The sequence below is a fragment of the Nyctereutes procyonoides genome, unplaced genomic scaffold (genome assembly GCF_905146905.1).
Source record: "Nyctereutes procyonoides isolate TBG_1078 unplaced genomic scaffold, NYPRO_anot_genome, whole genome shotgun sequence".
NCBI classification, from domain to species: Eukaryota; Metazoa; Chordata; class Mammalia; order Carnivora; family Canidae; genus Nyctereutes; species Nyctereutes procyonoides.
The window spans coordinates 24,806,029-24,829,972 of record NW_026575051.1 but is presented as its reverse complement, the minus strand read 5'-3'; the positions used below and the strand labels follow the sequence as shown (position 1 = coordinate 24,829,972).

At 37.1% G+C, this 23,944-nt stretch overlaps 1 protein-coding gene across 2 annotated transcripts in view; it reads right to left on the bottom strand.

Moving 5' to 3' along the window:
• The window catches only part of PRIM2 (DNA primase subunit 2), a 302,886-nt gene that overhangs the window by 4,538 nt on the left and 274,404 nt on the right, over window positions 1–23,944 (bottom strand). For both annotated transcript variants that reach the window (XM_055330207.1, XM_055330208.1), the window contains one exon: window positions 6,410–6,478. In XM_055330207.1, coding sequence (XP_055186182.1) covers window positions 6,410–6,478 — 69 coding nt within the window. The remainder of the gene's footprint in view (window positions 1–6,409; window positions 6,479–23,944) is intronic.

Here is a 23,944-nt window from a genome sequence, read left to right as displayed (position 1 = left end):
GCCTAGTTTCATTTACACAGGGAGTAAACCACAAGAAAAAAAATACACTACAATATAAAACATTGCTCCCTAAAAACACTGAAGAGAAGAAAACGGATTTCAAGCAGGCCAGATTTTGACATCTAACTAAATCTCAAACGTTTGCTTGGAATCAACATGTTTTGCACACAATGACCTTCACAGAAACATAGGTCCATATTTCTGCCACAGCAAAAGTAGATTTTGAAGGAATGGAAGCAATACTGTTTTACCTATGGGATGTTTGGGCTTTAATCAAGAGGTTTTGCAATGACAGCTTATAATGAGGCAGCTGGTATTACCAAAAAAGCCATATGGAACTATCATAGTGCTGCTGTAAATGGTATCAATTAACCAGTTCATTTTCAAAACTTTCATCAAAATGAGTTTGATCACAGAGTCCTCAGGAAAATAAACATAGCTTTAAAAAAATTATTAACAGGGGCAGGCAGGATGGAAGAAAACTGACAATAAAAATGGATCTTATTTTGAAATTAAATGAGAAATACTAATAGATGTTCACAACTAAAAATCTATAATGAGATATCTAGTGAATTCAAACAGCCTTTTTATTCCATTGATTTTTATGTGGCTTAAGTTATATGTGGGAGGATTTAGACAAATGTATTTTCAATATCTTCATTCATCTAAGATAAGTTTTAAAATTGGCCATAGTAGTAATACTCCTATAAGAATGAGATACTACAAAAGCGGATCTGAGAACTAAAAAAATTTTTCTTGCTTTTGGTGATTATGTCACAAACTCAATATTTATTTATTTATTTATTTATTTATTTATTTATTTATTTATTTAATAAAGGTTTTTTTTTCAAGATTTTATTTATTTATTCATGAGCAACACAGAGAGAGAGACAGAGAGAGAGGCAGAGACACAGACAGAGGGAGAAGCAGGCTCCACGCAGGGAGCCTGACGTGGGACTCAATCCCGGGTCTCCAGGATCACGCCCTGGGCTGCAGGCGGCACCAAACCACTGCGCTACTGGGGCTGCCCAAACTCAATATTTAAATCTAATTTTCACAACTTATTTAAAACCAAGGAAAGAAGTTGAATAATAGACCTCAGTCTGTGGAAGTTCTGAGGTCTCTAATTTAAAGGGTCCACAAATAATTAAGAACACATATGAAATTAAATCTCTCAAGCTATGCAGGCAAATTAAGGAATATGGTCTTTAAGGAAAAAAGTCATGCAAAACTGGTGCTAAAAATACCAAACGAGGGCAGCCCAGGTGGCTCAGCGGTTTAGCGCTGCTGCCTTCAGCCCAGGGTGTGATCCTGGAAACCCGGGATCAAGTCCCATGGCGGGCTCCCTGCATGGGGCCTGCTTCCCCCTCTGCCTATGTCTCTGCCTCTCTCTCTCTCTCTCTGTGTCTCTCATGAATAAATAAATAAAATCTTAAAAAAACAATAAACAAAAAACCAAACGAATAGGGCTTATCTGGTGAGATTTCTATACTCATAAAACTGAGAATTTGTGCTTGTCTCCTATTTTATTGATGTTTATTTAGTCCTTTAGATTTTGTGAAAACAATTTTTAGGTTTTTAAATAATGGTAATATTTTCAACAGTTAGGTGTAATAGAAAGAAGATGAGACCCACAGCAGACCGGGGGTTCTAGCTCCAGATCTCCCATTTGCCAGCTGTGGTACTTCGGGCAAATCATACAGAATTGGATTTTTTTTAACATAAAGTATGTGGCTTTGGATTTTTTTTTAACATACAGTATGGTGGTTGGATCATGAATGTAGACAGGAAAATGCTAGTGACCTCAACAGTCATTATTACAAATACAATATCAGATTCTGTAAGTCCACAGTCATGGTTAGGCTCGTAAGCTTTAATGAGTTACTTGGCAGTCTGGTTCAAATACAAGTCCATCCCTTATAAGCAGTATGACCTTACACAGGTTGTTCAGCTTCTCTAAACTTTATTCTTTAAAAAAAAAAAAAGTTGTAGCATTATAGTGTGGATCAAAAGAGCTAATGTGGGGATGCCTGGGTGGCCCAGTGGTTGGGCGCTTGCCTTCGGCTCGGGTCGTGATCCCAGGATCCAGGATTGATACCCTGCGAGGAGCCAGCTTCTCCCTCTGCCTGTATCTCTGCCTCTCTCTCTGTTTGTGTCTCTCACAAATAAATAAATAAATCTTAAAAACAAAACAAAACCCAAAAAACAAAACGAAAAAAAAAACAAACAACCTAATGTGGCCAAAGTACTTAGTGGTGTGCTAGGTATGTGTGAAGGGTTCTACAGATGTTAGCTGACAATACTATATTAATTACTGGTAATATTATAGGGTATATTTTTCCTATGAAATATTTTATAATGTAAGAAATACCACTAATATATAACCAAATTAGAAAAATTATTTCATGAAAACTAGAAAAGATAAAAATGATTCTAAAACAGCACAGAATGGTAGCTGAACATCTTTTTTGGGGAGGGTCATGGATGGATCCCTTGGCAACCTAGTAACAGACTCCAAAAAAAAAAAAAAAAAGCACAGATATATTTGCAGATAAAAATGTTTCAAGAAGTGCATGGACTTTCATGTCTATTCTTAGATGTCTGTCCTAGGTTAGGAAGCCATGATCAGGACCAATGGTTACAAACAAGGGGGTAGAGGGGCTGAATTGCACCTGCAGACATGTTCTGTCAATGTAAATGCACCTAACGAATGTGATTTCATTAGCATACCATAATTCCTTCCATACTCTCGTATTAATCTCAGCCACCTGTACTTTTTTGGGTTAGCTGCCCTGACCTCTGTAGGCCTCTGAGTTTGTGACCCTTGCTCTACACCTTTCAGAAGCTACTAGTAGGACTTATACAGGCATACCTTGTTTTATTGCATTTCCCAGATACTTTTTACAAATTGGAGGTTTGTGGCATCCCTGCAGTTGAAGAAGTCTATAGGCACCATTTTTCTAATAGTATTTGCTCACTTCATGTCTCTGTGTCACATTCTGGTAATTCTCACAATATTTCAAACTTTATTATTATTTTTTCTTATGGAGACCTTTGATGTTACTATTGTAATTGTGCTGGAAACCATGCCCATACAAGATGCCAAACTTAATTGATAACCAATGTTGTACGTGCTCTAACTCCTCCAATGACTGGCCATTCCCCCATCTTTCTCCCTTTCCTCTGGTCTCCCTATTCCCTGAGCTACAAGAATACTGAAATTAGGCCAATTAACCCCAGAACAGCCTCTAAGTGTTCAAGTGAAAGGAAGAGCTGCACATCTGTCACTTTAAATCAAAGCTAGAAATGATCAAGCTTAGGGAGGAAGGCATGTTGAAAGCTGAGAGAGGCCAAAAGCTAGGCCTCTTTTGCCAAACACTCAAGTTGTGAATGCAAAGGAAAAGTTCCTGAAGGAAATGAAAACTGCTGTGCCAGTGAACACATGAATAAAAAAGCAAAACAGCCTGATTGCCGCTGATATGAGGAAGTTTTCCTGGTCTCGACAAAAGATCACACCAGCTACAATACTCCCTTAAGCCAAAGCTAATCCAGAACAAAGCCCTAACTCTTCAATTCTATGAAGGCTGAGACAGGTAAGGAAGCTACAGAAGAATAGTTTGAAGCTAACATAGGTTGTTTCATGAGGTTTGAGGAAAGAAGCTGTATACATAACATTGGAAATGAAAGATGAAGTAGCAGGTGAATGATGTAGAAGCTGCAGCAAGTTATCCAGAAGATCTAGCCTAGAGAATTCCTAAAGGTGCTACACTAAACAACAAATTTTCAGTGTGGATGAAAGAGCCTTATTGTGGAAGAAGATGCCACCTAGGACTTTCACAGCTAGAAAGGAAAAGTCAATGCCTGCCTTCAAAGCTTTCAAGGACAGGCTGACTTCTTTTAGGGGCTAATGCAGCGGGTAGCTTTATGTTGAAGCCAATGCTGACCATTTTGAAAATCCTTGGAATAATCCTTGAGAATTATGCTAAATCTACTTTGCTTATCCTCTGTAAATGGAACAAAGCTTGGATGACAGCACGTATATTTACAACATGGTTGACTGAATGTTCTTTTTTTTTTTTTTTTTGACTGAATGTTCTAAGCCCACTATTGACACCTATAACTCAGGAAAAAAAAAATTCCTTTCAAAATATTACTGCTCACTGGGGGAACCTTGCTGGCTCGGTTGGTAGAGCATGCAACTCTTGACCTAGGGGTCATGAGTTCAAGCCCCTGTTGGGCACAGATTATTTAAAAATAAAACAAAACGAACAATATCTAATTATATATATATAAACTGCTCACTGACAAGGTACCTGGCCACCCAAGAGCTCTGATGGAGATGTACAACAAGATTAATATTATTTTCATGTCTGCTAACACAACATCCATTCTGCAGCCCACAGATCAAGGAGTCATTTTGACTTTCAGGTTTTACTATTTAAGAAATACTTTCTGTAATGCTATAGCTGCCATACACGGTGATTCTTCTGATGGATCTGTGCAAAGTAAATTAGAAACCTTCTGGAAAGGATTCACCATCCTAGATCCCACTAAGAACACCCGTGATTTGTGAGAAGAGGTAAAAGTACCAACATTAACAGGTTGGGCGGTTGGGAGAAGATAACCTAAGGGGTTAAGGACTTCAGTGGAGGAAGTAAATGCAGATGTAGAAATAACAACAGAACTAGAATTAGAAGTGGACCCTGGGGGCACCTGGGTGGCTCAGTGGTTGAGCATCTGCCTTGGGCTCAGGGTGTGATCCCAGGACCCGCAGGGAGCCTGCTTCTCCCTCTGCCTATGTCTCTGCCTTTCTCTCTGCCTCTCTCATGAGTAAATAAATAAAATCTTAAAAAAAAAAAAAAAATGGAGCCTGAGATGTGCCTGAGTTGCTACAAGTTCATGATAAAACTTGAACAAATGAGGAGCTGCTTCTTATGGACAAGCAGAGAGAGCAGCTTGAGATGGAATATACTCTTGGTGAAGACACTGTGAAGATTGTTGAAATGACAACAAAGAATTTAGAACTTAGTTGAGGAAGGAGCAGTAGGGTTTGAGAGGGCTGACTCCAATTTTTTTTTTAATTTTTATTTATTTACAATAGTCACAGAGAGACAGAGAGAGAGAGAGAGGCAGAGACACAGGCAGATGGAGAAGCAGGCTCCATGCACCGGGAGCCCGACGTGGGATTCGATCCTGGGTCTCCAGGATCGCGCCCTGGGCCAAAGGCAGGCGCCAAACCGCTGCGCCACCCAGGGATCCCCTGACTCCAATTTTGAAAGAACTTCTACCATGGGCAAAATACTGTCAAACATCATTGCATGCTATAGAGAAATCATGCATGAAAGAGTCAGTCGATGTGGCAAACATCTTATTTTTAAAAACTGGTGTGGCTTCCCCAACCTTCAGCAATCACCACCCTACCCTGATCAGTCCACAGCCATCAACATGGAGGGAGGACCCTCCACCAACAAAAAGACTGACTTCCTGAAAGCTCAGATGAGCAATAAAGTATTTTTAAATTAAGGTACGTACATTTGCTAGACATATGCTACTGCACACCTAACAGACTACAGTGTAATGGAAATGTGACTGTTACATGCCCTGGGGAACCAAAAAATGCATTCCACTCATGTTATTGTTATGGTCTAGAACCGAATCATTGTATCTTCACGGTATGGCTGTACTACAGAAGCATGCTGAAAGAGGCTCACAAGATAAAAACCAGACATTTCCCTGATTCCCTTGCAATTAGTGGTCCTACATGTAACAGGTTCTGCAGTAAATATGAGATTTGAGAAGTAAGAGTAACATAGAGGTGGTGGCCACAAGTAAAACAATCAGATTTTCTACAAGGAAGAAAGCAAAAGCCTCTGGTTTTTCTAGGCACCTGGGGCAAGTAATCTAGATCTATTCCAAGAGTTGGCTAATTAAGGCCTAAATCTGGCCCACTATCTGTCTTTGTAAATAAAGTTCTACTGGAACACAGCCATGCTTGCTCATTTTATATATCTATGGCTGCTTTTGGCTACAAAAGCAGAGAAGAGCAGTTTTGACAGAGACCATATGGACAAATAAAGTCTAAAATTTTTACAATCTGGCACTTTCCCGAAAAAGTTTACTGACCCTTGGTCTCATCTCTAGATGTGAAGTGGTGGGTGGCAGCTATAGTAAAGTAAGGTTTTCTCATTGTGTAGCTTCTCCTAGTTATAATGTTTCTGGTTTGGTAGCATCCTAGTTTAACTCGCTGGCCCTTCTATAAATTTTATAAGGTACCTAATACCATGTAATAAATCCCTTTCTGGTGAAAATAGCTGGAGTATTTTCTATTGCTGCAACCAAAATCCCTGAAAGAAACACAGAGTAACAAAAAAACAAAGAATTAGGCCATAAAGTTTAAAAATGTACTTACATTATGTATCATCTCGAAGTACTTCTGACAGGCTACTTGGTAATGTGTCCCTTTTACTAAATCCAAAATCTAAAATGAATGGGAAAAAGAGAAAGCAAAATTAGAAACTGAGTTTCTCTAAACCACTGTAGCTCATGGTTGTTGGCCTTTGCATAATCTTTATTCTAGACAGGAAGTACACTAAATCATGGAACATGCTGTACTTCTGCAGCCTGGACACTGTGTGATAATTTTGACATTATACAGTAGCTGTTTAGGTCAGTATTAAACCACAGATGATAAGAGATAGTAAGTGATCTTTCTGACCTACCAACTATGAATTTCAATAACTTTACCTTGACAACAAGATGAAAATAGATCCCAGTATTATGACTTTGACAGTTATTGTCAGAACATCATATTGCAACATCTCTTCCAAAATTATAGATATAAATCTAGTAATCTAAATGACTGGTGCATAAAGCAATCAAGTATACTATTTTGATTATTTTTACTTTCCATATTACCAATTTATACAGATACAGCCTAAAGTACAGCTGTGTACCCATCAGGAAAATTTAATGTAAGCCCTTTGGACGAGTATCTTTGGAGAGGGAATGCTTTTACCTTTAATCAGATTTGTTCTTTTTTTGAAATAAAGTTATTTCTAGTAAAGCTCAGCAGAATATGAGAGTGAATAGTCTATTCTGGACACCTATTAGGAACATCATCCTATCTTTTGTAAATACAATTTGCTTTCCAATTCTACTTCATGTAATCTCTTCAGAGCGGTACAAACTTCTGTTCTTATCAGCCAAGTGCAATGCCAGCTGAAATTTGTAAAGTTTCATCACCCCCCACCTACCAAATAAATAAAATGTATATTTGGCCTGCTTATCAAACACAGTAAAATGCTGGAATTAAGAGATAGCCTAAAATGAAGGGAAACAGAATTCTAGGGAAATGTTCATTTCTATCCCTTTTCAAACGGCTGACCTTCCTGCGACAAGAAATGTACGTGAAGCCTCAAATTCCTGCTATCCTCATTATTGAATATAGCTTACATCTTTTGACAGATACACAAAATTATTACAGTTACAGAGTGAGCATCGTACAATCCTGACAAGAATGTGCTTAAAAGAACAGCTTTTCTCTGATTGTCTTATAGATTACATTTCTCAATTTCGGCTTTTTATTAAATCCTATATGAAAGGCCTATGTAAATGCCAGTCAATCACAGCACCCAGGATCCTGCCTATTTGACCTGTCCATTGTTCTTGAATTATTAGATAGGAATGAAAAATCAATTTAAAATAAATGGCTACAAATTTTTTAAAATGAAGAAAGCCACAAAGTTTTCAAAGTAATTCTAATACTCCAAGCTCATATTCTCCAAAGCCTTTACACAGATATTCAAATTGTGTTGAGATGAACTTGCAATGGGTTATTGGCAAACAGCAGTGATACCATGAAGGACTATCTGTGAACTGCAATTTTTAAGAAAAGACTTCAAACTCTAGTTAAGTTTAAATGATACCACAAATTACCTGAGGAGAAAATGAATTCACAGAAATAAACAAAAAGCTCAATTGTGTGGTATATAATAAAGCTCTTTAATGTAAAAACAAAACAATGAATCCAATATCATATTCTCTGTATATACATATTCTTGATATATATATATATTTATAGATGAACTTAAATACATATATTTAAACATGTTCCTTGCAAAGTAAACATAACATTATATACATATATTCTAATCTATATGTTTGTGAAACATGCTATAATGTTAATACTTATAAGAAACATTTAAAAAATGTTGGGGTGACTGGCTAACTCCATTAGTAAAGTGTGCAACTCTTGATCATGAATTCAAGCCCCATATTGGGCATGGAGCCTACTTTCAAAAAATAAACACAAATTAAAAAATAAAAATAAAAAATATCTAGTTGGGCGACATACACATATGTAAAAAGTTACTATGGAAAACTGACATATAAGCCACAGAATGTAAGAAAATCTTGGGTATTGTGAAATTTCAGGTTCCATCAAAATTAAATTTAGATTAATCACAGATCAATACCTCCTGCTCCCAGAGAAGGGTCTTCCTTAACCAAAATCATTTAATTTTCCTTTTCCCTTTTGCTTTATCTTTCTAGAATGAGGTTTTATTTGGAAATTTCTTGCAAATCTAGAAATAAATCATTCAACCATCATCCATCTTTAAATAATTTTGCTGATAATGTTACAGCATACTTGAGGTAAATGAAAGTTTCTGAGCATATGTAATGGTATAATGGGGGAAAAAGACAATAGAGTGCTTTTCATTAGATGGAAAAGCTATTCAAAGACAGACATATTTAGGCCTACAAAGAGGATCTAGGGAAAGAAGAAGAAAATCAAGTAATGGAAATATAGGGACAATAAATGAACTAATAGAAAAAAAAATCCAAGAGAAAGACTACTTTGAGGAGATTAGGTATTACTGGCAGGTATTATCCTCATTTCAGAGAGGAAGAAATATATCCTCTTAAAATAGGGAAGTCTATCTAATGAGTGCCATTTACTGTGAGAAGAATTTAAAAATCCTATGCAATTTATTATTTTGTTTTCCTTAAGAGGACTATGTGAAACATAACTCAAAAACTTCAATAGCTAATAAACATATGTATTTGAATTTAACATTATAATCGAGATCATAGAGATAAAGGAAGAGGAAAAAAAAAAAGGAAGAAAGAGCAGGATCTTGTGGACCAATAAATGAAGTCTGGCTTTTTTCTTTGAGTAAAATGCAGAACTACTACAATGTTCTTAGCATGGGAGTAACATGACCTAATATTCTGTCTACTATGCTGGGAACAGACTAGAGTAGGGATGCAAACAGGGAGTTCATTACAAGAATCCAGCAAATGAATGATGTTGGCTTAGGACAGGGTGATAAGAGTAGTGGTTAGAAGTGGTTGCATTCCCCACTTACTGGCTGTAACTGTTTTTGAAAAACAGCTGTTCTACACAAAAATGCTCAACCAAAACCTATTCCCTGATGTTTTAGAGTAGTTCACGACCTGTCACTCAACCCCTCTCCTCTCCAACTGATTTCCTAAATAAATCTAAGTAGTTTAAAATCTCAGTAAAATGCAGTATGTAACAAACTATCATGAAAAATAAATGCAGAATACTAAAAATACCACTTACTAGTCACTAAACAATATGCTTACACAATAGCCTGTGAGTAGGACATGTAAAGTGTCTCAAAGGTTCAGCAACACCTTAGATGTACACCCCCTCCTCAGACTTCAAAATATTCAGCAAGTGATTCTGATGTTGTATCATTTATATATGAAGTACACCTCAGGACTTTTCCTGCACCTAGTTTTCCCTAACTTTTCTGATATAAACCTCACTAGCAAATGCTATACTAAGATAGTATATAGGTATGTTGAGGATGGTACTGGTATAATTTGTTGATGGGTTGGATGACTCCAAGACAGGAAATACAAAGCTAAAAATCAAGAGAAAGAGAATTGAGGGATCAGCAATACACCCAAAATCAGTTTGTGAAATAGAAGCAAAAATAGAAACTTGGCAAAGAAACACCAAAATCCAAGGACAGATGCCTGAGGTAGACCGTGGAAAAGAATTAGGGGTCAGGAGGTATGGTCTCACAATGTTTTACATATCCTTGGAAAGACTGCTTTTCTGAAGGTGGACCACTTGTGTGTTAATGGACAGATGCTGAAAATGCTCACTGCTAAGTCACTAAGGCTAGACAGGGATGGTTAAGCACTGATGGTTGACATGCAAGAGGATTGTGATTACTGAGCCATTCTTGTTCTTTGAAATTCAGGGTCTTAGCAATGGTTGGGTTCATTTAGAATTTATATTTTGTGTGTAGTCATAATTCAAGTAATCTCTTTTTTTCTTTTTTTTTTTTAGAAGTGCTAAGTTTTAACAGAAGAGCACATGTCCCAGGCCATTGGACCTATATGCTTGACTTGTAGCCAGACTACTGTGAACCCGAGAAAGATTTAGGGTTTAAAACCAAAAGTGGTGTGCTTTTCTTTGAAACTAAAATTTTTCTTTGATGTTTTCAAGAATGAAGAAATATTGGCTGTGGCAATATTTTATAATGTGTCAATTTTGAACTTATATACCTAACTTTGTTCTTGTTTATTTGTTAAAGATATGCTTTTGGGAGGCACCTGGGTGGCTCAGTGGTTGAGTGCCTGCCTTCAGCTGAGGTTATGATCCTGGGGTCTTGGGATCGAGTCCCACATCAGGCTCCCTACAGGGAGTGTGCTTCTCCCTCTGCCTGTGTCTCTGACTCTCTGTGTCTCTCATGAATAAATAAATAAAAATCATTAAAAAAAATGCTTTGGGGAGGGAGAGGCACATGGGGAGCTAGTTCATAATGTGCTTGTTTACATATATGTTTTTTGTGTTGGAATATTTAAAAGACATTACATTTTTTTTAAAGATTGTATTTATTTGAGAGAAGGAGAGAAAAGAGAGAGAGAGAAAGAGAGGGACAAGCAGATTCTACACTGAGCACAGAGCCTGATACAGGGCTTGATCCCATGACCCTGAGATCATGACCTGAGCCAAAATCAAGAGTTAGGTGCTCAACTGACTGAGCCACCCAGACACCCTGACAGTCAAATTTTTTAAAGAAAATAAAATTCTGTAGAGAAGCTAGAATGAACATGTAGTTAGGCAACAGTACTTATTGACAGTGTTTGTTTTGCCAGATAGATTCTCAAGGTCAAACCTCCATCCTCCTAAACTGGCCTCTCTGCTCACAAGCTCCACAAGGCTGGAGTTCAGCAGACACAGACTGGCCAAGGTCAGAAATAAAACAGGTGACGGAAACTCATCAAGAGGAAAAAATATAAGGAGGAGACAAAAAGAAACATACAGGAAAATGAAAGGACCAGGTAGAAGAAAAATGTAGAAAGCCAAAGGGATGAGGTTAAATGAAACGGGAGTCCACAGCTTACTATTTTACATGGCCTATAAACATCAAAGTATAACCTACAGCTCACAAAAGGTGTTTCGTATTCCATTCTGGAAGAAAGAAGCACACCACAATTTCCTCTAATATATGCCAAAATAAGTGTCAATTCTGATGCCTAGGTTAGAAGTTCTTCTAACTCTGCTTTAGAAAAATATGATTGTTCAAATTGTTTGGTTATTTCAAAAAAGGCTTATTTGAAAATAAAAATTTAAAGAAAAAAATTTCTACAAGATTTAAGACTATTGCTCAAATAGTAATTTGACTTTTAAAAAATTTTAATGCCAATATTTCCAGACCAAAGTATAAAATGTCAAGCATAACAATCCATTTATTGTTCCATTCTAGTTCATCAGTAATCAAAAGGCTAAGAAAAAATTAGGAGGCATAGTGATATCAAACTACTATATTTTGGTAACTAATGTTCTTTAACTTTGCTCTCTGTATTTTTAATTATTTTTTACTGGCTGACTGAAGTCCACCAATGAAGAATATTAGATCTTCTTCTTCTTTTTTTTTTTTTTAAACAGTGCACTTTGTCATCTTTACAAGAAAACATCTGTATTTGCTAAGTTTGGTTAAAGCATTAATAACACTTCATTTACTACTTTATTATCCTCAAAACAAATAACTGTTTTGGTTTTGAATGCTAATAAAGTAGCTAACCAAGATACCCCTGCAGTTGGAGGAAGAGGAGCAAATTGTTGATATTTTTCTTATCTGACTGGCAATATAGCTAGTTGACAAATATATGATACACAAAATACAGATGGGAAATCTATATTTACACACACACACACACCACTGGATAGAAATATAGATAACATTTTATAACTTTGAACCACACTTCCTTCTCTCTTCCTAATGCTCTCTACTATTCCCTGCCATCTGCAGCTTCCTCTGTGCCTCTAGCTTCAGTGCCTGCCAACAAGGTCCAGATGATTCTCTGGCAGCAGAATGGAGCCACCTGCCTGTCCTTGGCTTCAGCAAGTGGGGTGCTGTATAGCTAGGTGTGCTGCACTCACCAATTAGACAGGCAGTTAATCTGTCTCTAATTCAAGGTCATATTCTGCCTTATTTAAAAGTGATAATGAGCTTGTTTCTTCCTTAAAAGCTCAACCTTTCACAAGCAGACTGGCTGATATTTTTCCACTTCATTTCTAACCGTCCTTTATTTCAAAGGTGAAAGAAAATGTGGCAGAGATGCAGAGTCTGGAACACTTTTGAACATATTACTTTGCTCCTGTTTCTCACACACTCAGCATAGCTTAGCCAGCCACCACCTTACAACTCTGCTGTGACCTTCATTTATTGGCAGATCAGGGGCAAGTTTCCCTCTCTTGAAGATATACTTTCATTCGTTTAAAACATTACATGCCAAGAAGTTTTCTGACTCATTCTTCATTTTCTATAAACATAGTTATCTGACTGAATCGATTCTACCTCCAAATGTCTCTAAAAACATACTTTTTCTTCCCCATTGTTCAGGTCCTAATCGCTCTCTTTTTTACTGTAAAGCTTCATGACTTTTTCTTTCTTCACTCAAGACAGCTTTCAAACTGCCACCACAGTAACTTTTCTGAAATCAAATCTAATTCTGACACTGCTGGCTCCTACCCGAAAATGGGTAACAAACTTCATCATCATTCAAAAGGCCTTGTTCATCAGGCCCCAAGTCTCCCTCTCTGGGACTCTTTCCTGCCCTGCCCTGCCTGGCCACTGGGCTCCTTACACTCTGGTCCAGGTTCTCCCACACTGTATCATTTGGAATTTTAGCTCTGAAAATCCTAGTGACTCAGAGAGTTTTCTCATCTAATGCATTTTTTTTTTGTTTAGTTCAATCCAGAATTATCTAGGTTTCTTTTACAGCAGGATTTATCAGGGTGATGTTTCTCAAACTTTTGTCTCCAGAACGTGTTTCTATACTTCTCCCAGGACTAGAGTTCCCGGAAACACACCCTGACAACCTTGTCAACACACACCTCCTCTAAGTCTTATCCTATTTCCTCGTCTAGTTTCCTTTCACCACACCTAATTTGTTCATGGTCTGTCTCCCCAACTAGAATATTAGCTCCATAAAGGCAGAGGTCTTGTGGCTTACATAGCAACTGGAATATAGTCATCATCTTGTTTTTTGTTGATGTTGAATGAATGCTGTTCCTTTTGCCTCATAAGCCTTGCTTCCCTCTCCTGGGGAAATTCCTACTCAACTTTCAAACACAATCCAATGATCACTTCCTACAGGAAGCATTCCCAGAGATCACACCTCTTCCTCAGCAGTTCTTAGCCCTCTGATTCTACAGCTAGCACTTTTTTTTTCTTTTTTTACAGCTAGCATTTTAAGTGTATTTTTATTAAAGCACTTATCATACTTTATTATATACTGAATTATGCCTTTTGGCTCCACTAGACTAAAAGCTCTTACACAGTTTCTTAATCATTCTATTTCCAGATTTGAACATATTGAAAACTCAGTGATATGTCAAGTGCTCAGTAAATGTTTATTGAAAAAAGAAATCCTTCCTCACCAAAACAACTTACTTTTATTTAAATCAGTCTTAGAGCACTTTTACTAGAACCTTTTCAATTAATTGCTTTTCACTTCTTTCTTTCTTTTTTGAGGGGGCAGTGAGGGGAGTGTAGTACCATAGGAAAAAAAAATTACTGATTTAGTTTCCACAAGGCATTAAGAAAGCTTGAGAGGTTTCTCTAGTCACATCTGAAGACTTTTTGGAGGAGAGAATGAAAATAATCTATCACATTAACTTGAATCCAAATGGAGAAATCTGCCATTGCTATATATAGTTCTACACATGCAGGCAAACACTAATATATGCAAACACAGAGCAGCCTCTGCCAACACCTTCCAGACAAGCTTTCAGACCATGCACTGATTTGAGTCATTCATCCAGCCCACATTCACTAAGCTCCTATAATGAACTCTAGGCATGGTGGTCAGGGGCTGGTTTTATTCAGATGAAAGATACCATTTCTGCCTTCAGGAAAGATAAAGCCTCAATGAGTCCAGAGGGGAGGACAGACAAGAAGACAAACAGGATGTTACAGGGGAAGGGGAGGAAAAGTGCTCAAAGCTTTCAGGGGATGACTCAATTGAGCCAAACTGTAATAAATGAGTAAAAATAATCAAGATAAAGAAAGGGGTAGGATAAACCAGACACCGGAAATAACATGCAAAGGAAGCACAGAAACTTGACAGCGTGTTTGGAGGATGGCCAGAAATTAAACTATATTAGAAAGATTACTTTGGCATAGTGTGAAGGACTCTTAGGGGGAAGAAGGATGGAAAATAGGACATCCTAGGTTATGGAAGACAGGGAGAAGAAAGAAAATAGATTTAAGAACACTCAAACCAGGAAAGAATCCTGAATATTTTCCTGATTTCTGGCTTGAACTTTTAGTGTTTCATCCACACTCCCTGGAGACTGTATGGTAGACTCAGTGGTATGCTGTTCACATTCCCTCCTCCTCAGAACAAACACATTTCTCCAGGGTCAGAGTGTTGACGACTGATAGCTTACAGCAGAAGTCCCCTCACTTGAAGAAAGCCATTTTGTTCCAGGTGCTGTTGCTTTCTGGAGAGCAGCCTGATCCAATGACTGGTTGATGCAGTGGTATAAAGGCCAAGAGCCCTTGCTCCAACTAGAGACAACTCTATGGGGTCATTCTGGCTTCTGAGTTCCCTGAAAGATCAGCTAACAACAAACTTTTCTTTCTGCCCAATCTTGCCTTCTTCACTCCCTGACAGATACTGATCCTGAGAATCCTCCCCAATGAAAACCCTGCACATACAAATCACCACAGTGAACCAAATCTGTAACATAGTCCAATTATTTTTTGCCTGTTAGTTTTTGCAGGGAGAGGGATGGAAAAAAGCGTGAATAATGATCGTGACAATAAGCTACTATCTATCAGATATTGTTCTAGTTATTTTACTTATCAGCTCTCTAAATCTCTTCATGTACATATGCAAACACATTAGAAAAAAGGATGCTGATAGCTTTTTTTTAGATCTTTGAGAAGCCTTAGAGAATCTGATTAAAATGTGAACCTCCTCAGTTGGAAAATGTACTATGCCACAATTCATAAATCCTGAAATATTCTCACAAATCAGCCAACTACTAAATAGAAGTGAGGCTTTCTGGAAGGTGTATGACACTCAAATTTGATAATCATATTATATTTCTTCCTATCATGTTTTTTTCCACAATATAAAAATGCTAATATTGAACATTTCTCTTTGTCTTTTAACTTACTATATTTGAATAAAAGTTTGAATCATTAATTATAGGTACCAAAAAAAGCATTCTTGAGAAGCTATTTAAACTGCCACCTAAAATACTGAAATTCCTTAGTTCAGTTTAATACCAACATTTGGATTAAAGAATTTAAGCTTTAAAGGAATATCAACTAAGTGAGCTTGGAATTAAGGTGAGGAAGGAAAAGAGAAGAAAGAGGAAAGGGAAGAAGGGAGAAGTGAGAACACATACATAAAATCTGCTTAGCAGACTGGAGAAAAGTACTGCTAAACATTCAATCCTGTAATTTGCTTACCCATTAAAACTGTGCTTGTGTTGTGCCTAATATAATTGCAAACCAGTTCAGAATCTCTATGTCCTATGATCTTTATGGAAATGATGAAAAATATTTATATTAATTTAGTATAGTAGCTTTCAAATACCGTGCTTGTAAAAAATGTATTATATCAGCTGTTAAAATAGAAATAGAAAATAAATCTGTCACTTAAAGGTTTTTTTCAAGGACTAGAGGATGAAGAGAGAAATACATGTAAATTTGCATATATGCAAGAACTTACATACAAACACACAAATATATTTATGCATATATAAATATATGGATATACATACATATATATGTATATATACATTTAGAAACAGAAACCAACATGAACTACATTGTCAACTGGTGGAAAACAATACCAAACAGTTTGAAATGGCTTAAAGCTAAAATTGACTAAGAATCTGTAACACTTCCCCCCTTTCCATTAAGGAAAGGGGGGAAGGCTCTGAGTGAACATTCTATAAAACTGATCATGAAATAGAATTAAGCTAGGAGAACAGTTATATCTATAGAGAGACTGGATTTTTTTCGTATGTTTTTTTATTGGAGTTCAATTTGCCAACATCTAGTATAACACACAGTGCTCATCCCGTCAAGTGCCCCCCTCAGTGCCCATCACCCTAGTCACCCCATCCCCCCACCCACCTCCCCTTCCACTACCCCTTGTTCATTTCCCAGAGTTAGGAGTCTCTCATGTTCTGTCACCCGCTCTGATATTTCCCACTCATTTGAGAGACTACATTTTATTACAAGAATCATAAGTGACCATATCAAATGCTACTGAATGAAATACCTCTATAGATATAATTGCTCACATCACAAACAAATGAAATAATTAAAGAAAAAGAAATAATATATAAACAGTATTAAATTTCTTTTTAAGAAAAACTATGTTTTATATTTTAATAAAAGTAAACTTCAGTAGGTTTTGTTAACAATGGCAAATTATTTGACTTTAAAGTGATTTTTCTTTGAAACACTTGAACAAAATTAATCTTCAAATGACCATTTATTTTCAATCTATAGGAAGAATATACACAGAAATACATTTAGATATTCAGTGATTTTTATGATAAAGCCAAAAATATAACTACATCCTCCTGACACCATGGCTAATGCTCAACTTCCAAATTTTTCCTTAATGCAGTTGTAAGATTTACCAAGAACAATGTATGCATTTCCAACTACAAAAAAGCAAAGCTAAGTGCAGCAACATAAGTACTGTTCTCATAAATCAGAAGAGATGTTCCTAGAGATGAAATAGAGGAGCTACTCTTAAAAGCAGTTACTGTTCATAAAGTAATGGACAGACTGAATACTATCTATTGACAAGTACTCCTTACCTAAGAAAATCATAGGAGTTTTAGGCAGTTCAGATTTATGTGAACACGGAGTAAGCAGTCATTGAGGTTTATCTTTGCTATAAAATCTTCTTGACATAGTGTTACTTCTGTCTCTTAAACTGTCCATTTTGAAAGATTTCTTCATTAAAAGGCATTTGCCAGTTTTAGATTTAATATGGTCACTAATTTCTTGAGAACTCTTGTACTAGGAAAAAGAAAGGTTAACCAATCTCTCAAAAAGTAAAAAAAAAAACCCACAACCAAAAAAAAACCACACACATTTGTACATACTTCATTATTTTAATATCATTATTAAGTTTCTTGAAAGCGCCAATTAGATTTACTTTTAAAATAATTAGGGGGATCCCTGGGTGACTCAGCGGTTTTGCGCCTGCCTTTGGCCCAGGCACAATCCTGGAGTCCCGGGATTGGGTCCCGCGTTGGGCTCCTGGCATGGAGCCTGCTTCTCCCTCTGCCTGTGTCTCTGCCTTTCTCTCTCTCTCTCTATCATAAATAAATAAAAAATAAAATAAAATAATATAAAATAATAAAATAAAATAATTAATGGTTATGCTGAGGAAAACTAAAATAATTTTCTTCCTCTCTTAAAAAAACCCAAAACCTAAAATGAGAAAAAAGTTTCAAAAACATTAATGCGAAGTATATTTGTAAATAATGCATCATTTCAATTAAAAAAACTGAAAAATAAGTAGCCTTATCTATATACTAACATATGAGTCAACATGTAAGAGGACCTACTGAATGTAAAAGGTCAAACACAATTGTATGCTAGAAGCAAATATTAAAAGATGATATAGAAATAGAACTTAATAAAAAAAAAAGAAAGAAATAGAACTTAATCACTCAATACTTAATAGTCCCAAGGGCTCTATAGTACTATGTAACTATTTAGAGCAGCATTCTCCAACAGAAATATAATGAATGACATCTGTAATTTTAAACTTCTAGCTACAGTTAAAAAGGTAAAAAGAAACAAATGAAATTTATTTTGACAACTTATTTCACTCAATTTTGTTTATTGTCATTTCAACATGTAATCAATACAAAAATATTGATATTTTATAATGCTCTTTTTTCACTTAAATTTTTGGAAAGGTATATATTTTACACTTACAAATGATGTACTAGGGCTGACTCAAATTGGCTTCTGGGAATTGATTGTGAATTATCACTTCACAAGTCAGGGTTTTAAAGCACTTTGGTAGTTTAAAATTGGCCACAGCAGGAGAACTTACATTAAGGGAAATCAGCAAATGCCATAAATCAAGGCTCCCCCCAACCTATACCGAGAGCTGGTTTACCAATACACCACTGACTTTAGCACGTCTCAATCTGGACTCAGCCACACTGTAAATGCTCAACAGTCATCACAGAGATTCTTGGATTGAGATGGAGGAGTAGGAGGATACTAAGCTCACCTCATCCCACAAACACACCAAAACTACAACTACATATAGAACAACTCTCTCTCTGAAAACAACCCAATGAATAGCAGAATAGTTCTTCCACAACTAAAGATATAAGGAAAAGCCACACTGAGATGGTTAGGGGAGACACAGGCACAGTCTGGTTAGGACAGACACCCTTGGTGCAGCAACATACAAGTGGGAAAGAGATCACAAATGCAAAGGTCCCTGAGGAGTGAGGGCTTTAAGCTCCACATTGGTTACTCCAGCCCTGAGGACAAGAACTGTAAAGACAAGCCCCCATAAGTTTGGGCTTTGAAAATCAGTGGGACTTAACTCTGGGAGAATCAGGCAGTTATAGGAATATAAAAGTGTGCAAACTCGCTTGCTCCACAACCCAGCACAGAGGCAACAATCTGAAAAGCACTCTGGCATACATGAAGGAGATTTACTGACTATTTTGGACATGTACCACAAGTAAAGGAATCTATATGAGGTTTATCTGGGATTGGTAATGCTGATGGGCACCATTTCTGGTACTCTGATCAATGTTGCTCACTGCTTTCCCAGCCCCAGCATTACCCTGCAAACCTGCACACCCTAACAGATGCACCAACAAAGCGGCTCCCACCCCATCACACCTAGTGTCAGCCTGTAAGGAGTTCCCGCTCTAGGTAGCTGCCCCAACCAACAGCGTGCCTGCAGCACTCATGACCCAGCTACAACAGAAGGGTACACGCAGCCACACAGGGCATACCCCTGGTGTACGTGCTTCTGGTAACTGGGGTGATTGTGCTTATAGGCCCTAAAGGATACCTTCCACATAAGGCTACTCCTTCAAGAATGACAGATGCAGCTGATCTACCTAATACACTGAAACACAGAGAGGAGACAGAACAATATGTTCCAAACAAAAGAACAAGATAAAACCTTAAAAAAGAACAACAAAAAAGGGGAGATAAGTAATCTACTACCTGATAAAGAGTGCAAAATAATGGTCATAAAGATGCTCACTCTACCAATAATAGATAAACACAGTGACAAGTTCAACAAAGAAAGAAAAAAAATCAGAGCTGAAGACCATAATAGCTGAAATGTAAAGTACAGTAGAGGAGATTAACAGAAGATTTCAGGTTGCAGAACAGATCAGCAACCTTAAAAAGGGTAGTGGAAATCAACCAAGCTGAATAGCAAAAAGGATAAAACATTTTTTTAAAAAAATGAAGATAATTTCAGGGACCTCTGGGACATTAAGTGTACTAACATTTATATAGGGGTCCAAAATGGAAGAGAAAGGAGAATATTTATTTGAAGAAATAATAGCTGAAAACTGCTCTAAACTGGAGAAGGAAACAAACATCTAGGTCCAGGAAGCATAGAGAGCCCCAAATAGGATGAATTTTGTGTCACATTAAGACACAAAATTCTTAAAATGTCAAAAATTAAAGATAGAATTTTGAAAGCAGCAAGAGAAAAACAACTAGTTATATATCAGAAAACCCCCATAAGCCTATCTACTGATTTTTCAGCAACAACTTTGCAGGCCAGAAGGGGGTTGCATCATATGTTCAAAGTGCTAAAAGGAAAAAAAGAATAAAACCTGTAATGAAGAATATGCTATTTGGCAAGGTTATGTTTCAAAATTAAAATAGAAACTTTTCCAGACAAAAGATAAAGGAGTTCATCATCATAAACCAGTCTTACAAGAAATGTTAAAGGGACCTCTTTAAGAAAAGGCATAACTAGAAGAAACTTAGAAAAAATCTCACTGGAAAAGCAAATGCATGAAAGGTAGTTGATATGTAAGTTAAAAAAAAAACAGTAAAATCACTATATCTATAACAATTACTTGAGGAAAACACAAAATAAAAAGTTGTAAGATAAGACTTCAAAAACATGCAACAAGGAGATGGGAGAATTTAGTGTTTTTAAAAATGTGTTTGAACTTAAGCAACTATCAACTTAAAACAGATTGCTAAATACACTGGTTGTTAATATATGAACCACATACCAAAAACCACAAACCAAAACTACAAACTAAAAACTGTAGTCCTTATACAGTTCCTTGGAGCTCCTTTCTATCTGCTAAACTGGATGCTGCCCAATTCATCAATCATTGAATAAAGGCAGTAAGATCTTTAAAATGTATTTGGTTGATATTTGTTCAACAGGGTGATGGCAGCAGTGAGACCCAGGGACTTCTGATGGCTTTGGGAACAAGAAACACAAATGTTGATACCCATAAACCCTGTGACTTCTCGGTCTTTCTCACTGTTTCTGAAGGACGTGGTTAAGCTCCTCTTGATTTTGAGCTCCATTCTCTTTGTTTTGAGCTCCTGATCTAATTGGCTTTCCAGCCCAGAACTAATGGGTCAATCTAGACTCACAGGAGGCTCTAACAGAGAGCCAATCCTTAGCCCTTGGTTAGTCCACAGTCCCAGTCAAGGACTTAGCAGGTCAGCTTGAGTTAGCAGACAGTTAGATCTAAAGCCTGAGTCCTGGGGCGCCTGGGTGGCTCAGGCGTTAAGCATTTGCCTTTTGGTCCAAGGCATGATCCTGGAGTCCCAGGACCAAGTCTCACATCGGGGTCCCTGCATGGAGCCTGCTTATCTCTCTGCCAATGTCTCTGCCTCACTCTCTGTGTCTCTCATGAATAAATAAATGAAATCTTTAAAAAAACAAAACAAAACAAAACCTGAGTCCCTAGCCCTTGCTTTAGGCCAAAGTCCCCATTTACTGGGGTACGATGGTTCAGTCTGTAGTTCCACTTTGGAAACTGCTAGTGGTGCACTTCGAAGGACTTCTCTTAGCCAGTCCATGGTACTATCTCTTTGGTTACTGCTAATGTCCACAGTTCCATTTCTCTGGTTACTATTGGTTTCTGTTAATGCGCATAAGAGGTAAAATGATTTAATGGAAGTCACAGAAGCCAAAGCCACAAAACTGGTGGGTACAGATCAAGCACCTAAAAGCTCTTAGTCCTCACCACCTAACTCTAAGACTTCCATGCTAGGATAAACTGGTCATGGAATGGCTTAGATTGACACTAGGTCACCTGCCAACTCAAAAAAATTTCTATACAACAAGGTACATTATAAAAAAGCAAAAATCTCCAAGCCAGCAGCATGCTGCTCTAAGGTATTAACTTGGCTTCAAGGAACTTAAGGCTTACCTATAGAAATGGGATCCTCATATTTCAAAAAATTGAGTATACTACCATCTGGCACAACTGCTTATTTTATACCTAAAAAGTGGTCTCAGAAGCTGTAGATATCTATAAAAATGGCAAAATCTTACTAAGACAGACAATCGAGAATTAAAACACCTTTACGGAGAACAGTTGAATGGGTCATATTGCTCTTTTAAGAAGTGCATTTGTAAGTAAGGGTTCCCAAATCAAACAAATAGAATAGGACACGTATTTTAATTGGTATGCAGAAACCTTTAAAAGGCTCCCAGATTCCAAAAGAGCTTCACTGAAGAATTCAAAGCAAAAGGCTAAAAAATTTAAAGATCATAAGAAGCTTAAAAGACTAAGACTGAAGCCAGTTCTACTATTCCCTTTGATCCTCCTTTACCTGAGTATTCAGAATCTACTAATCCTAATCCTCTACCTGAACTGCCTTTCCATTCTGAAAAGACAAGTAATAGGACTGTAATCAAAAGTCTACCACATTGGTGAGTTTACTGATGCATTCATATTTACTTTCGAAGTCAGGCCCCCATATGGGTCCCTCTCAGAGTAGACAGGACTCCAAGGGATTCTCTGGCAAACTGCTACCAGTTATCCCCTTAAATATCTAGGGAGAAACTAAAATTAAAATTAGTGGAAAACCATGCCAAATCCAGGTAGATACTGGACCTGCCCTCCAAAGCCCATTCACTCTGTAACCTACAGATGGGATTCTGGGAAAACTGGCAAAAGCCAGTGAAGGGTAAAATCTTAACTAAAGTCAGCATTCCTGGATCTCTATCCAGTTGAAAGAAGGAGGTGAATAAGAAGAAAGTGAATAAAATTTCACATTGTCTCTTTTCCAAATCTGGACGCACTGGTTATTAATCCCTTCTCTCTCACAGATAACTACTGCCTTCTCGTATGTCTCATTTTGTGTCCTGAGGACTTGTTGGCAAGTTAGGTTAGGGGCCTCAAAAATATGGTACGACAGAAATGATGGTTTCACTCCATTTGCAGTTTGGGCCCTACCATTTCCAGGCTCTGAAAGGAATTATAGAAGTCATTCTCTCTTTGGACTATCTTTGGGAATAGTTCTGGATCCTGGGTCATATCCTTTGTATCCTCTTTGGGGACATGCCATCCATTCACAGAGTTGTTTATACTGCCGGAAGTATTTACTGTTTGTCCCAGCTACAACTCAACAAGATTTTGAAAGGATTTTTTAAAGTAGCTCTAGTGAAAGAAATTGGGCAAACTGGAAAGCTAACTTTCAGAACCTGACAAGAACTTTCTTTTTAGGTCCTGTCACCTAAGCTAAGCACACCCAGAAGGAAAGACAAATATTCCAAAGACAAGACTCTAAATCTAGAATATAAAAATCTTTTGATTTCCATCTTCACTGAAGATCTTCTCCCTGATATAAACAAGCAAATTGAAGATAATGTAGTTGTATGGTCGTTAAGGCCTTTGAAATCAGTTAGGCTGCTACCCAATTCACTGAAGAATTAAGAACAACTGTTCCTGTCTTACAAAATGGTTCTTTACTAGAACAGAAAATGAAGTTCTAGAAGCAATTCAAAGCTCATCTATCCTTTTTATCAATTCTACAACCTTCCCTATTCATCTCAGAAGGCTGGTAAGTATTGTAAAATTTGAATTCAGGAAAAAAAAAAAAAGCTCTTCTTGAGAGGGACTTTCATTCCTTCCCTAAGTCCCTGAAATGCAAATGTTCTATCGGTTCTTCTCCAGTAACTCTTACAGAGGCCTCTCTTCAAAATGCAAACTTCAGGGAGGCATTCTTATCAGAAGATAAAAAAGGAGTAGGGGGGAGGACTGTTTGAAAATTAAGCCTATGAAAATCCTAATATCACAAATATTAGTAAAAGCGCTTTAGGCATCTGAGCCGGTAACCTTAACTTACACCTTCAGCCAGAAATATAATTTGGATCCAACTGCTCTTTTATAAACTAGTGAGTTCTGCATTATCATACCTGACTC